Genomic DNA, 14,121 nt, shown 5'->3' with positions numbered 1-14,121 from the left:
AAGAATTTCATTGATGATGAAGATAAAGATTACATTGATGATGGAGATGAGGATTTCATTGATGATGAGGATGAGGATTTCATTGATGATGAGGAGGCCTCTTCTGAGAATGAAAATGAGGACTTTTCTGATGACGAGGACAGTGATTACAGTCAAGAAGACACTGATGATTAAACTAAGTTCAGCTTTTCAATATTTAGCATACAAAACAAATATCATTAACATTGGGATATAACATAGAAGTTTTCAATGCAATATAAGGAAAGTGATATATGATTACGGGTTTTAGTAATTCTATGGCTGAATTTCAAATTTTATAGTAGTTTGAAAGAATGTAATTGTCTTGGGGTATATTGATTGAACCTTTTTATTGTTTAGAATATTCACAAGATGATCATATTGATAAATGTTTAGGAGACTTCATTTCCTTATTTTTTTCATAAAATGACACCCTTTAACATTTAAGGAATATTTAGTCACATGTTAGGATTTTTATGTTCACTTGTCAATTAAGCTTGTTCACTTATTATGTGCTATTGTAGACTAGTTATGTTTTATAACATTTTTTATTGCGCTGAACCCTTCAACCGAAACCTAACTCTATCAAAAAGCTGCAATGCTAAGGTATCATTTGTGATTTCAATTGCAACCAATTTTAACAAGAGTAAAACATCCTATATGCAAAAACAGTATTTGATTTTTATCCATAGCTTAGATAGCAAAAATGTTATCATAAAATGATATATGCCTCAGGGAACAGTTAGTATCTCAGGGACTGCTAATGTGCTTGCATCTTGCAACCATTCAATAATAGTACAAACGTATGCCATTCATGGAACCTATTTTTTACAAGAAACTTAATATTTTAAATTGAACTAAAGATTTTACAAATTTTATGTTTTCATCAGATTTTATTAAGTATTATTAATTACATCAATAGATATAAACAATTTACCAAAGTTTCATGGACATTGGTGAAAGCCTTTTTGAGTTATTGTCCGAAGTGTTAAAAATCCCCCCTTTTTATGAATAAAGCCCCATAAATCCAAAACTTATAATCTGAAATTTATTAAAATTGAAAGGGAGCTTACATCAATAGATATAAACAATTCACCAAAGTTTCATGGACATTGGTTAAAGCCTTTTTGAGTTATTGTCCGAAGTGTTAAAAATCCCCCTTTTTTATGAATAAAGCCCCATAAATCCAAAACTTAAAATCTGAAATTAAAAAAAAACAAAAGGAAGCTTACATCAATAGATATAAACAATTCACCAAAGTGTCATGGACATTGGTGAAAGTCTTTTTGAGTTATTGTCCGAAGTGTTGAAAATCCCCCCTTTTTTATTAATAAAGCCCCATAAATCCAAAACTTAAAATCTAAAATTAAAAAAAAAACGAAAGGGAGCTTACGTCAATAGATATAAGCAATTCATCAGTGTGTCATGGACATTGGTGAAAGCCTTTTTGTGTTATTGTCCGAAGTGTTGAAAATCTTCCCTTTTTTATGAATAAAGCCCAATAAATCCAAAATTAAAAATCTGAAATTAAAAAAAAACGAAAGGGAGCTTACGTCAATAGATATAAACAATTCACCAAAGTATCATGGACATTGGTGAAAGCGGTTTTGAGTTATTGTCCGAAGTGTTGAAAATCTTCCCTTTTTTATAGATAAAGCCCAATAAATCCAAAACTTAAAATCTGAAATTTATTAAAATTGAAAGGGAGCTTACATCAATAGATATAAACAATTCACCAAAGTTTCATGGACACTAGTTAAAGCCTTTTTGAGTTATTGTCCGAAGTGTTAAAAATCCCCCTTTTTTATGAATAAAGCCCCATAAATCCAAAACTTAAAATCTGAAATAAAAAAAAAACGAAAGGGAGCTTACGTCAATAGATATAAACAATTCACCAAAGTGTCATGGACATTGGTGAAAGCCTTTTTGAGTTAATGTCCGAAGTGTTGAAAATCTTCCCTTTTTTATGAATAAAGCCCAATAAATCCAAAATTAAAAATCTGAAATTAAAAAAAAAAACGAAAGGGAGCTTACGTCAATAGATATAAACAATTCACTTAAGTTTCATGGAAATTGGTGAAAGTGTTTTTGAGTTATTGTCCGAAGTGTGGATCTACGGACGGACGGACGGACAACGGTATACCATAATGCGTCCCGTCCCGGGCGTAAGAACAACACATTACAGATAGTATTTACAGATTAAAAACTGGCATGCTTGATGACACATAGTGACCCCTCATGCAAATATCCACATATAATTCGATAAACATTTTTACGATAATTATATAATTTGACTTACCGAGAATCACTAGTATGGGTTCACTTTCACTGGTTCCTTTTTCATTTTTTGCCACACAATTATAAAATCCAATGTCACTCTTTATGACGTCTTTGATAGTGAGTATATGTAATCCGTTGTCTCTTACGACATATTTCTCTCTATTTTTGGAATCTATACTTTCCTTTCCTTTATACCATTGTACGGAAATAAGATTAGATTCTGATTCAATTTCACATGCTAATTCAACATTTGTTCCATATGCTGGTATTTCTATTATATTTCTTTGTATGTTTACTATTGGCGATGCTAAAATATATATTTGGTAAGTAGTTATCAAAGGTACTAGGATTATAATTAATTACGCCAGACGCGCGTTTCGTCTACATAAGACTCATCAGTGACGCTTATATCAAAATATTTATCAAGCCAAACAAGATTTTTAACAAACATATTGGAATAATTTAATTTGATGTTGCTCTTAAAATATATAATTTTCCTACAATAAACACAAAATCGAAAAACGTGTGAATCTTTTATGCTGACTTCTTAGCAATGGAAATATTCCGACGTTCATTATCTAACACTATTTAGGCCGTTTCTTCGTAATGTGACTCGTAATAATCATATGATGAAACAAAGGTCAAAATTTAATTCAAGTGATAAAACAAGAGCCATTCGAACATAATAAAATGGGATACAACGGTAGTCGTTAAACATCATTTCTGGACCCTGTAAAAGTATGGTAACTGCTTTACCCAGGAAACCTATAGGTTACACTCAAGATTGTCTCATATTTTTTTGTGATTTTTTTCTTCTTCAAATGATGGTAATTGTATAAATATTTTAGTTTTTCTTCTTGAAAAGGGGTGCTTTATTACAAAAGATAAGCATGCACAGCAATTGTCTGCTTTAAACACCGAAACAATTGAATATTTTCGAGACTAACTCCACCTAAGAGATCATGTGTTTTCAATATCAGTTCTTTTGGTGCTGTTAAATGACAATCTGAAAGTTTTAATGAGTTAAAAAACGCAGAAAGAGGTATCTAATATGATATTCTTTTTAAGATCTGGAAATTCAGTGATTGCATTATTGTGTTGCAAATTTGAATATTTTGTTAAATTATCATTTTTGCAAACTATTTACCAACTACTTTATAAAATTGAAAATGAAAATGGGGGATGTGTCAAAATGACTACAACTCGACCAAAGTGCAGACAATAGCCGAAGGCCACCTATCACTATAACAGTAAAAAGTCGGGAAAGACCAGATTTTGTCTGAATTTGCATGAATTTTTACTCGACATTCTTTATTTGTCAGAATTATTTAAAAAAAATTCTTAACAAAGTAGGAATTTGTCTAATCAAGTTCATGATTTTTCTGGACAATTGTCTTGACAGTATCAAGATTGACTTAAAATTTCTCGACACTTCCTGTATCATCTGATAAAAGTTTTGTTTAGTCTCAACCAATTCTTGACTGACTTAAATATATCTCGATCAGTCTTGACATATTCATGACATTATTATTAATGTCTGAATATGTCTTGACATATTCTTGACATTCTAGATAATGTATAAATATATCTTGACACATTAATGACAGTCATAAAGCTGTCTGAATATATCTCGACACATTTCTGACGGTCTTAAAGATGTCTTGACACTAGCTCATCAGTACAAATTTCGCCTGACACATTCTGCCCTGTTGATGACTTTCTATTGCTCTTATAGACTCATTTTAATTATCGCTACACTAGAACTTTGAAAAATCAAGGATTAATTTTGTAAAGTAAGATACCCTTTGGGTGCCCCTAAGTAGGAATACCCTTAATGATCCTCAATGTAGTTTAATATTGATTTATTCTTTTATTAAACGTTTAATTAATTGTTTTCATCTGGAATATTTGTCAAAGTTACTGACAAACAGCATTTCGATTTTTGCAGTTTGGAAAGCTGCCAGTCAAATTGACTAAAATGGGTAACTTGAGGCAGTTTTAAAATATTTCAAGCCATACTGAGAAAAACAAATAAGAATGTCGAAAATCTGTTAAGAAATTTCAAGACAGTATTCAAATATTAAGACTTTGTCAAGAAAATTTAAGATCATATTCAGAATGTCCAGAATTTGTGGAGTAAAATTTATACACATTTAATATAAATAAGAATTAGTCCAAAAAAAATAAGACACAAGACATATTTTTAGAGTTTCAATTATCCATACCAGAGGAAAATAACACTGATGAATTAACTGGCGATAGTGAGGGCTAACATAACACGAATATAATGCCTCCCCATGTTAAAACTACAATTAAGTATAGCCGGCATCAATTATTTCGATTCTGAATAGGACAATTAAGGTAATTTGTATGTCCAATAATTATAAGTGTAAAAGCGTTTATGAAGGCTCTTCCATGTACCTCCCTTTTTGTTTGTAAAGAAGCAAATGGCTAGCACTATGATTTTTCAGAGGAAGGAGTTTGAACAGCTAGCATGAACGATTGTTGTATCTAGGTCAAATATGTCAATTTCGAAATGCAAGACATAACAGTCATAAAAAATGTATAGGAACATCATGTGCACCATTTAAGAGTTGGAAAGTGTTTTAAAGTTTAGGAAATATATTACGTGCATGATAATTTGATAAAATTCATTATTCTGAAGAAGTCAATAAACGCATGTGCAAACACATTTTATTTAATTTAGAGCATGGGTTGGTTCACAAAGCGAAAGAGACACGTCATATTAGATTTGCCAATAATACAACCCTCCACTACTCCAGATAGTCATGCCATCTGCTGTGGGTATTTTCGATTTTGACTTTTTTCCCACATGCCTGACATAGAAGCAGGAAGGCTGTGTCAAAGCGAAAATTCAAAATAGCCTTCCTTAAGTAGACATTATTTTTTTTTTTCGGAATAGAACTCTGCAACAGAGATCAAATGATACAAATTGACAATTGAAGAATATAATATGGCCTTCAACAATGAGCAAAACCCAAACCACAGTATGACGTATAGTGTGTAAATATATATTAGGTTTTAGCCCTGCCAAATTATCTACCGGTATACATACAAGTTTAAATCTTAGATTTACTGAAAGCAACTATCACCTAGATTTTACATGGAATTTTTATAGTTGCCTTCTAAAGGATGACTCTGAATTTCAAGAATTGTTTTAAATCAACAGCATAACTTTCCATGGAATATTTTTATATATCTATTTGCCTTCTATTGGACTTACATGATATATCAGAATTTTTTTCAGAACCGCATCCAAAATTTTCCATGATTTTTTTTCAAAATCACATTTACCTTATCTTGGGGAGGGGGGTATTGATTATTTCTGGAATAGCCCAATCCTCTAGACTACAATATTTGCAACTGCCTCTAACGGGGGTCTCATTGGAGCGGGGTTTCTGATTCCGGATGCCGTTTACTTTTTTGTCAGAATCCCGTGTCCCTCTTACACTATATACGTAAGCAATTCTGATTTAATTTGTATTTTGCCGTGTCCCGCTGGACTTCCTTTCCCGTTTACACGGCATATTAATTTGAGTTTCAGGTGTCACATGTGTCAAGCATACCAAAAAATCGTTTAGACCCCAATGAGACCCACTCTTATAATGTGTCTAGGAATGGATCATCACACGTAAATGCATGCAACAACCTCCTGAGGAGGGAAATAAGTTTCACCACAAAAGAGGGACGAAAGATACCAAAGGGACAGTCAAACTCGTATATCTAAAACAAACTGACAACGCCATGGCTAAAAATGAAAAAGACAAACAGAAAACAATAGTACGCATGACACAACATAGAAATCTGAAGAATAAACAACACGAACCCCACCAAAAACTAGGGGTGATCTCAGGTGCTCCGGAAGGGTAAGCAGATCCTGCTCCACATGCGGCAGCCGTCGTTTTGCTTATGTGATTACAAATCCGGTAAAAAGTCTAATTCGGTAGGTCAAATTCATGAAAGGGAAGGGGATTGTAGTTACGACGTAAGGAACATATCCGATATAATTTGTGAAACGGTTATTCCATAACGGTCAACCAACTCGTGATGGCGTCCGTAAAATTTACGAAGGGATGATTTCAACTTCACCATTTGGAACTCTTGGTTTAATAGCTTCCTTGTGAGCAGTAACCCTCTATCAAGAAAATCATGATAGGAAATGCATGCACGGGAATATCGTATCAATTGGGAGATATATACCCCGTATGCAGGTGCTGCTGGAATGTTGCTACTTAGAAATGGAAAGTTCACAATTGGAAAGCTGAAATCATCTCTTTTGTCGTAAAGTTTTGTCTTCAACGACCCTCATTGTCAATTTCTAGATGTAAGTCAAGATATGAAGCCGACTTAACTGTATCTGTAGTATCCTTTATCTCCAATTCGATGGGATAGATGCAACCCTCAAAGTAACCAAATTTAGAATTGTTTAGTGAAAAAACAAAGTTATATACTTTTGTTACATCGTATCAAAATGATCAATTATGTATACAAATAAACACCAAAAATTAATAATAACCCAATATGACTTTTATAAATGTCATTTCCTATCAAAACATGTGCACACAATACAAAAACACGTTTATCCAACAAATTTTGATGAACAAAATTTCCAATATATGCATGTTTCTCTCTGGCGTTGTCTCTTACCTGTAAAGTGTAACACGTTTCGTAACATTTTATTAAAGTATGTTTTCGTTGATTATGAAAAAAAAATCAATCAAGCTGCGTTTCATCAAGATGATGAGTAATGCTGATTTGTTTTATATTTCTATACGACCTTACAGCTGATCTGTGGAAAAAAATTACAAAAAAGAAAACGGAACCACATTGTCATTTCGTTATAGCTAAACATTTACTCAATTTCAAATTAAATGTGCAAATCAAATGCATTCAATATTGACAAATCATGACGGCGCTTTAGAAACAGAAAACAATTCGATTTATATGTAATTGACTTACCCCACACTACTTGTATAGGTTCACTTTTACTGGTTCCTTTTTCATTTTTTGCCACACAATTATAAAATCCAATGTCACTCTTTTTGACATCTTTGATAGTGAGTATATGTAATCCGTTGTCTCTTACGACATATTTCTCTCTATTTTTGGAGTCTATACTATTATCCTTTTCTTTATACCAATGTACGGAAATAAGATTAGATTCTGATTCAATTTCACATGCTAATTCAACATTTGTTCCATATGTTGGTATTTCTATTACTTTTTGTGTTATGGTAACTATTGGCAATTCTAAAATATATTGGGTCAGATTTAAAACAACCATATTGAAATCATTTATTTGGTCTTCAAAGACACATTTGTCAACAAAATATTATTCAAGAAACGTTTGAATCTTTTATACTGACTGCTAAACAATATTGTTATTTCAACTTACCTTATCCTACCTAAGCCTAAAATCTTTCATCGTATTAGTTCGTTCAGTATTTGTGTTTGAACTTAAGACAAGGAAAAACTACGCATTGACGCTACTTCCAGCGTAGAAAATTAATGTAGTAAACGTTTTTCTACTCTTTTTATTAAAAATGAAAGGGAAACTATCTGAAAAAAACGATGCCCATGCCATAATTTTGTGAAGGAATATAGAGTAGCTTAATGAAAAGCAATTTACATTTATTTTTCATAGAATTTTTTTAATTCATTATAAAAAGTTCGATTTTCGGACCATCATGACGGTAGGTAGGTAGTCATTCAAAATTCCATTGATGTCGAAAGGGATGGCAAAAATGAGGTTTCTTGTTCAATAAAACCCCAAATTATTGCAAACTATTTTAAAGCAATAGACCACAAACACATTATGTTATTGCTGTAGACAGAAAAATCACCTAATTGACAATAGAGCAATTTGATTGGGAAGAACGATTTATGCATCACGTGATTTTGACCTTAAACAAACGAGGTCAGAGGGTTCAGCATCGTACATTGAGTTACAGAAAAACAATTATGAGTTTCCAAGCTTGACAATACATGGTAATTAAAAATCAAAGCTAAGTATATAGAAAAAAAATAAGAAAAAATGTCCTTAGATGATCGACTTATCATCAAATCTGGATACATTAACTTACACTATGTCAGGTTGTTCTTTACAATGTGACTCACGATCATTATATAATACTATGGCAACAAAGGTCAGAAATGAATTCAACTGATTAATATATAAAAATAAAATTATATTTAAACGGCCGTCACTCGGCTAACCTCGATTGATTGGTTAATCAAAATAAAGGCTATATAGGCGGTTGGTCTGTTAATCGGGTCGGTTATACGTCTCTTCAGAGTAAAAGGTAAACACAATTCAATGTTAAACTCTGCTAAATATACAGGTTGTTGGCCTATTATAAGAACCAAATCAAAAAAAGAAAAGTGTTTGCCAAAATTATATCTATATGAAACATTTTCCACCATTAAAAAAACCTTTCATAGAATGCGCAGTTTTCAGTAAAATTAAATGGACATTGATGCTTATACGATTAGCAACTTTTTAATTAAAAGGTAAACATAAACATTTTAAGTATCATTTAAAGGACAAAAAAATATTATAGTACTTTGGTTCTAAAAAGTAATTGACATCAATGTAAGTAACTGATAATTGTAATATAACGTGAGTAATACCACCATTTAGTGAATATTATGGAATATAGTCTCTAAAGGATTGAACTATTTAAATTGAGTCAGTTACGAGTAATTTAGCCACGGCACTACTTTTGCTACCTTTATATTCTCTCATTGCAAAAGTTAAAAATGAGATGTACTTGAGTAGAAAAAATGACAATACGGTTCAACAGTATCCTACTGAACTTTTATTTCTTTTGCCTCTTTTTTGTATTTTGTTGAAGGTATGTCACTTCAATACTAGTATAGCGCGATGTGGACTAGCCGCTGGAATATGCATGGATTCATTATATATATGGGTAGCAAACAAAATGCCTGTCTTTTTGCGATGTTCAAAATATTGTATCTAAGTGAACTTAACCAACTTGTTATTCTATGTAAGTATAATGTGTATACATTTATTGATGAGGAACCGTCTTTTCATTTTGTAAATCGTATATCGATGCTAGAAAAGAAAATAGTTTCACCGCTGGATTCAGTACACTAAATTGTTTCGGCAAACACGAAAGAGGGACAGTCAAACTCATAAATCAAAATAGTTTGTATGATAAAAATATATTTAAAAAGTTATTTAATGAAGCATACTGACATTGCAATTATATTCTGGATTACACCTGATTAACAGACTTAACCCAACCCAATCAACAGACCAACCGCCCATAAAGCCACATCCTCAATGTAGATTAACCGATCAAACTCTCGAATAGTAGTCCAAATAGTTATGACGTCTTGAAAGGCTATTATATTTTTTTTTATTTGACGCTTTAAGTAAGGCGTCAAAGAAAAATAATATAATAGCCTTTCAAGACGTCATAATTATTTGGACTACTCGAATAGCCGAGTGACGGCCGTGATTTCCAAAGTCATGAATATATATGCATAATACATATTCATTCAGATTAAAAATCAGGCAGGAAACAGCTCGTGGTGACATAAAACATGCATCAACTCTAAGTTAACTAAACATTTCCTTTTTCAATTTCAATCACTTGAATTGTCTTCGCAAAGGTATAGTTTAGACCCCCCACCCACACACACACATACACACATCATATAAATAACTTACCATAAAATACACGCATATTTTTACTTATATGCCGTGTACATATAGTATCAACAACACATTTGTAATAGCCGACAACATTTTGATCTACCGTTTTAAAAGTCAGCTTTGGTACTTTCTTATTCATGTCATATTTTGTTGGATCACTACTGCATTCAGTGATATCTTTGTACCATTCTATTGACCTTACTATACAAGAACACGGAACATCAATTTCGCATTCTAAGACCAATTCTTTGATGCCATCTATAGCGTTAGCTTCCTTTCCTTTTTTCACTGTGATAGTCACTACAATTTTTGAATTATAATTATAAATACAAAGTTTGATATTATGGTATTGATCGATACATCCAAACGTCTCTCCCAGATATTTATTTTTTTTATTTTTGACATATTAAAAGGGAGACATCTAAAACAAATATATAAAATACAATCATCCAATTTTTTTCTCCACATAAATAATTCCCATCGGAGATCAGTCAAGAGACGATTCAGATTAAATAAAGATAATTCCTTCAACTTGTTTTCTTTTATGCCTTTCATTATCAACATATCGTTTTTCTATTCTACAAATATTCTAATATTGATCAATGGTGTGCAATACTCTCTTGAAAAACAACAACCCGTACGTACTATTCTGAATAGAAAATGTTTGTTTTGAATAGATTACAACGGGCGAATGAAACCTGAAAAACATTCAAACTAAAAGATCGAAAATAATCTGACAACGTCATGGCTAAAAAAGAACAAGAGTGCACACGCTGAAATATCTCGCCTTCTTTGCTAATCATTGATATTATAATATTATATTGATAGTTCTTAATATAAAGCTTCATTACACTTGTCACATACTCAACATTAACTAAGACAACTAAACATTGATCAATGAACCATGAAAATCAGGTCAAGGTCAGATGAACCATGCAAGGCAGACTTGTATCGCTAACAATTCTTCCATACAACAAATATAGTTGACCTATTTCTTATAAATGAGGAAAAACAGACTAAAACACAAATACTTAACACTTAGCAATGAACCGTGACAATGAGGTCAAGGTGAAATAAAACATGCGCGAATGACATATAAATCATAAAATATTTCCATAAACTAAGTGTAGTTGACCTATTGCATAGTCTTGGAAAAAAGACTAAAAACTTATCCTTGACCAATGAACCATTAAAATGAGGTCAAGGTCAGATGACACATATCAGCTACACATGTACACCTTACAATCATGCCATACACCAAATATAGTAGACCTATTGCATAAAGTATAAGAAAAACAGACCAAAACACAAAAACTTAACTATAACTACTGAACCATAAAAATGAGGTCAAGGCCAGATGACGCTTGTCAGTTGGACATGTACACCTTACGGTCCTTTCATACACATAATATACTAGACCTACTGTTTTTAGTATCTGAGATATCGACTTGACCACCAAAACTTAACCTTGTTCACTGATCCATGAAATGAGGTCGAGGTCAAGTGAAAACTGTCTGACGGGCATGAGGACATACCAAATATAGTTATCCTACTACTAATAATAAGAGAGAATTTAACATTTCAAAAAATCTTAACTTTTTTTTCAAGTAGTCATTGAACCATGAAAATGAGGTCAAGGACATTGGACATATGACTGATGGAAAGTCCGCAACATGAGGCAATTAATTTTAGTTTCTTGTGTACAATTTGGAAATTAGTATGGCGTTCATTATCACTGAACTAGTATATATTTGTTTAGGGGCCAGCTGAAGGACACCTCCGGGTGGGCGAATTTCTCGTTACATTGAAGTGTTTTTTCTATGGTCGGGTTGTTGTCTCTTTGATACATTCCCCATTTCCATTTTCGATTTTATATACAAAGTATGAAAAATCCAGGTCTTCCACCTTCTAAAATATAAAGCTTTTAAGAAGTGAGCTAACGCTGTCGTCGCATCACTATACCTATGTCGATATTTCTGCAACAAAAGTTGCAGGCTTGACAAAAAATCAAACAGACAAATAAAAGTACACAATACACAACATAGGAAACTAAATCAAATTGAAAGGAAATGGTGAATATGTCAAAGCGACAACCACCCGACTATAGAGCAGCCAACAGCCGAAAGCAACCAATGGGTCTTCAATGTAGCGAGAATTCCCGCACCCGTAGGTGTCCTTCAGCTGGCCCTTAAAAAATAAGCATAATAGTACAGTGATGATGGACGTCATACTTAACTCCGAATTATACACAAGAAACTAAAATTTAAAATCATACAAGACTAACAAAGGCCAGAGGCTCCTGACTTGGGACAGGCGCAAAATTGCGGCGGGGTTAAACATGTTTATGAGATCTCAACCCTCCCCTATACCTCTAGTCAATGTAGAAAAGTAAAAGAATAACAATACGCACATTAAAATTCGGTTCAAGAGAAGTCCGAGTCCGATGTCTAAAGATGTAACAAAAGAAAATAAATAAAATGACAATAATACATAAATAACAACAGACTACTTGCAGTTAACTAGTTAGCTCCAGACCTCAATTAAACTGATTGAAAGATTATGTCTTCATCATATGAATATCAGGTACAATCCCTCCCGTTATGGGTTTAGTATCATACTATCATAAAATATATGAGAAGAACATAACCCGTGTCATGCCAACAACTGTTTTTTAGAAATGCATGTGTTTAGTTCTGATGCAAAGACCCTATCAGTGAATCAATATTAAAACCAAAATATGCCATCTTTAATGACCTGACAACAGTATCGTAACTATATCCCCTTCTAATAAGTCTATTTAAAGGTTTTGTTAGTTTCTGAGGAGAATACTGACATTTTTGTGCTTTATAAAGAATATTTCCATAAAAAAATTGGATGTGAAATACCTGAACGTATAAGATGTCTGCATGTTGAGTTATATTTCCGAATTATTTCTTTATACCAGTGATGAAATTTAGTAAATGTTTTGACCAGTTTGTGATATCGAAAACCCTGGTGTAATAATTTTTCAGTAGTACATAAATTCCTCTCGCTAAAATCTAATACGTTGCTACATACACGAGCGAATCGTACATGTTGAGATATATAAACACCATAAGATGATGACAAGGGAACGTCACCATCTTAAAATGAATAATTAACAATAGGAAATGAAAAATCATCTCTTTTATCATAAATTTTTGTATTAAGCTTCCCGTTTATGATATAGATATCAAGATCGAGGAAAGGGCAGTGGTCATTGTTATCATTAGCTTTATTCAAAGTAAGTTCTACAGGATAAATTTCTTTAGTATACATACTGAAGTCGTCATTATTGAGAGCCAATATATCATCCAAATATCTAAAAGTATTGTTAAATTTTTGTATCAAATGTTGTTTTGATGGGTCTTTGCTAATTTTAGAGACTGAACAACAAGAACACCTTGCACTAAATACTAGAGTGAATTCTGTTGTTTTGGAAGAGTAAACATATCCTGCTCCATATGTTGCACCCATTGTGTCGCTCATGTTATTACAAAGCCGGTAAATTTTATTCTGTAAAAAGTATAATTCGGTAGTTCATATTAACGAAAAGGGATAATGATTGTAATAAAGACACAAGGAACATATCGTAAAACGGATATTCCACAACGGTAAAAAAACTCGTGATGGCTTCCGTAAAATTAACAAAGGGGTGACTTCAACTTCACAATTTGGAACTATTGGTTTTAAAGCTTCCTTTTGAACAGCATCCCTCTATCAAGAAAATCGTGAGAGTAAATACAAGCTCGGAAATGTTGTTTCAATTGGGAAATATATACTTCATATGCAGTTGCTGCTCAAATGTTTTGGAGTTGAGTATGACGTCCATTAACACTGTACTAGTAAACATATTTTTTAAGGGGCCAGCTGAAGGACGCCTCCGGGTGCGGGAGTTTCTCGCTACATTGAAGACCCATTGGTGGCCTTCCGCTGTTGTCTGCTTTATGGTCGGGTTGTTGTCGCTTTGACACATTCCCCATTTCCTTTCCCAATTATTCTAAATAGAAATGTAAAGTTCAAACATGAGAAGCTGACCTCGTTTTAGTTTTAATGATTTTGTCAACCAACCTGCATTGTCACATTTAAGATGTGTGTCAAGA

General features: G+C 32.6%; 1 protein-coding gene across 1 annotated transcript in view; it reads right to left on the bottom strand.

The window, feature by feature from the left end:
- Nucleotides 1-14,121, bottom strand: part of LOC139503835 (uncharacterized) — an 86,599-nt gene that overhangs the window by 51,082 nt on the left and 21,396 nt on the right. Inside the window, exons 9-11 of the mRNA XM_071293776.1 lie at nucleotides 10,016-10,300; nucleotides 7,279-7,569; nucleotides 2,318-2,605 (exon numbers count right to left, since the gene is read on the bottom strand). Of these exons, the coding sequence (XP_071149877.1) occupies nucleotides 2,318-2,605; nucleotides 7,279-7,569; nucleotides 10,016-10,300 (864 nt within the window). The remainder of the gene's footprint in view (nucleotides 1-2,317; nucleotides 2,606-7,278; nucleotides 7,570-10,015; nucleotides 10,301-14,121) is intronic.

The sequence above is a fragment of the Mytilus edulis genome, chromosome 14 (genome assembly GCF_963676685.1).
Source record: "Mytilus edulis chromosome 14, xbMytEdul2.2, whole genome shotgun sequence".
In the NCBI taxonomy this organism is placed as follows: Eukaryota; Metazoa; Mollusca; class Bivalvia; order Mytilida; family Mytilidae; genus Mytilus; species Mytilus edulis.
Note: the sequence above shows the minus strand (reverse complement) of the source record. Positions and strands in the feature narration are given on the sequence as shown.